We start from the raw sequence: 2,723 nt of genomic DNA, 5'->3' as shown, positions 1-2,723 counted from the left end.
CAAGGGGATTCATCATGGGGATAAAGAAGCTATAAGGATAATGTTGGGGATGAGCGGTTGCGCATGACCCACCTAGCAGATGACCCTGCGCGCGTGCGTGGCCGTGACCGGAGGAGCAAGAATTTAGGTCACAATTTAACACATGCCACCATGGCGGCTACTATGGGCAACATGTACGTATCTGTCTATATAAACCCAGCAACATCCCAACCAATATCCAGGGGTGTAGGCAGGCACACATAGATACATACATACCATGGAATTCGTGCTAACTGTGTTGCTACTTTCTATTGTGTTGTGCATCAGCGCAGTTGCCGTCTTTCGGCGTCGTGCTTGGGCTTGGGCTGTCCACGACGGTCAACAGCTGATCATCGAGATCCGCGACCCTACCATCGCCCGCCGAGCGCTCATGGACCACGCTGATGCCTTCTGCAACCGACCACTGAACCTATTCCCCGTGGCCCTGGTCAGCGGGCGTCGCCGCAGTCACAGCGACAACCTCACGTCCGTGCCCTACGACCCGCGTTGGCGCGCTCTCCGGTGCACCCTCAACGCCGCGGTCCTCCACCCATCACGTCTTGGACACACGGACCCGCTGCGCCTCGAGGCCATGGATACTCTCGTTGCTGACCTCCGCGTTCGGGTCCAGTGCGGCGGCGGCAGTGAGATTGTCGTCCGCGACATCCTCAACGCCGCCGTGTTTCCGCTGGTAGCTCGCATGTGCTTCAGTAGCGGCGTGGACGAGGGTCACGTATGCGCCATGCGTGACTTGCTCCAGGCCTTTGTGCTGGCCTTTGATGGCAGCATAGATTTCGCCGGCTCCAAGACAGCGAAGCTGCTGCACTGGAGGCAGTGGCGCCGGTTCCTCTCCTTCCGAGGCAAGCAGGCTGAGCTTTTCCTCCCTCTGGTCAACACAAGACGGAACGCTAACCGTCATCTCACGCTCAGTGGTGGCCTGCCGGCATATCTAGACCACCTCCTCGACGCCCGCGTCCCCGTCGACGACGACACAGCCGACGGCAAGGCCCTGCGCCCTCTCATAGACGACGAGCTGGTGAGCCTTCTCTCGGAGTTCCTCGGTGCTGGGCCAGGGACCGTGGTATCCAGCATGGAGTGGACCCTCGCCCACCTCGTGCTCCAACCGGAGGTCCAGAACAACATCCGACGCGAGGTCGACGCCGTGGAGGGCGCATTGTCCGAGGCACGCGTCCGGCAGATGAAGTACATGCACGCCGTCGTTCTAGAGAGCCTTCGGCTCCACCCGCCGATTCTGGTGTTCCTGCGCGACGTGGCTGATCAGGCGGTCGCCGAAATCCTGGGATGCGCCGCCGCCGCCGTGCCGACGGAGGGGATGCGGGCGCACTTCAACCTGGGAGAGATCGGCAGGGACAAGAATCCTTTGGGCCCCGGCACCAGGCCCACGCCCTCCCCCTCGCCCCGGCACCAGGCCCACACCCACGCCCACGCATGCGTGGGCCTGGTGACGAGGATTTAGGGTTTTTTGAAACAGTCAACCCCTGACTTGGTAGTTATCAGCGAAAAATAAAATTTGATAATTTTTTGAAACCCTAACCTATAAAGTAGTAGTTTTATGCTATTTACTCAGCGAGCGAGGTAGGAAAGGCTGATCATGCCACTGAATTGAAGCAAGCCTCAGTACATGGGCGTGGCTGCTCACTATACTGTACTGCGTGGGCGTGGGTGTGGGCATGAGCGTGGTAATCATTGTTGTGGTAGGGTGAAACCCTAAATGGAGGTCTTTCACGAATTGGAGCTAGTGTGTTTATTTACAGGAGTACGTGTTGAGCTTTTGTGATTGTCTGTTCAAATTAATGTGTTGTGGGACTTGCTTCATTTTCAACAATTTGTTTGCAAGAATTAATAGATAGATCCATGAATGGACATATAAAAAAGCTGGTGCTCACATATATTTACATGTAGCATCTGGTGCGTTTAGTACGAGCAAGAAGAATGTATTGAGCTCGCTCGCAGCAGGTTACGTGGGGGGTGTGCTTTGGCATGCTGTGCTGCAGTGTGTGTGCAGCAACAGTCGACTACCACTTCCTCTGGATGAACACAACCAGAGCAAAGCAAGCAAACTTATTAGAGGAAGAAGGTGTTTGCAATTCAGTGCATAGGGTCCTCTCCAGGAGTGTCTGTCTGGATCTTCTTCAAAAAGGTGCGTCTATGCATTGATTGATTGTCGATCGATCAAGCCAGCCAGGGAGGGGAGGAGAGGCTGATCATGCCACTGAATTGAAGCAAGCCTCGTGCGTGGGCGTGGCTAGTCACCGTACTGTATTGCGTGGGCGTGGCTATGGCTGCTCACTGTACTGTACTGCGTGGGCATGGGCGTGGGCGTGGGCGTGGTAATCATTGTTGTTGTAGGGTGGAACCCTAGATGGACATCTTTCACGAATTGGAGGGAAAATCCCCAAGAATAAGAAGAACCCAAAGGGGAGAAACAAGAGAAACACTCAAATTGACTTGATTCAGTCACACATGTGCTAGATCCAATCACACAAAGAGAGATACAAAGGTCTTAATCCAACACAAGAAGATACAAAAGGTAACTAGTTCATCCCAAACCTATGAGGAGAGAGGTCTCTATGATCCTATGATGGGATCCTTCCCTAGATGGGGTCTTGAATCCACTAGGGATCTTCTCCATGGGAGGTCTTAATCTCCATGGGAGAGGTCTCTCTCTTAAGAGGAGGTACAAG

At 54.5% G+C, this 2,723-nt stretch overlaps 1 protein-coding gene across 1 annotated transcript; it reads left to right on the top strand.

Annotated features, from left to right (window-relative positions):
• The first annotated feature begins 234 nt into the window (after positions 1-234).
• Positions 235-2,215, top strand: LOC123039840 (cytochrome P450 89A2-like). Its single transcript, XM_044462844.1, has one exon. The coding sequence runs from the start codon at positions 257-259 to the stop codon at positions 1,493-1,495; it is 1,239 nt and encodes a 412-aa protein (XP_044318779.1). The 5' UTR covers positions 235-256; the 3' UTR covers positions 1,496-2,215.
• The last annotated feature ends 508 nt before the right edge of the window (positions 2,216-2,723 follow it).

This window comes from Triticum aestivum, chromosome 2B (genome assembly GCF_018294505.1).
Source record: "Triticum aestivum cultivar Chinese Spring chromosome 2B, IWGSC CS RefSeq v2.1, whole genome shotgun sequence".
In the NCBI taxonomy this organism is placed as follows: Eukaryota; Viridiplantae; Streptophyta; class Magnoliopsida; order Poales; family Poaceae; genus Triticum; species Triticum aestivum.
Note: the sequence above shows the minus strand (reverse complement) of the source record. Positions and strands in the feature narration are given on the sequence as shown.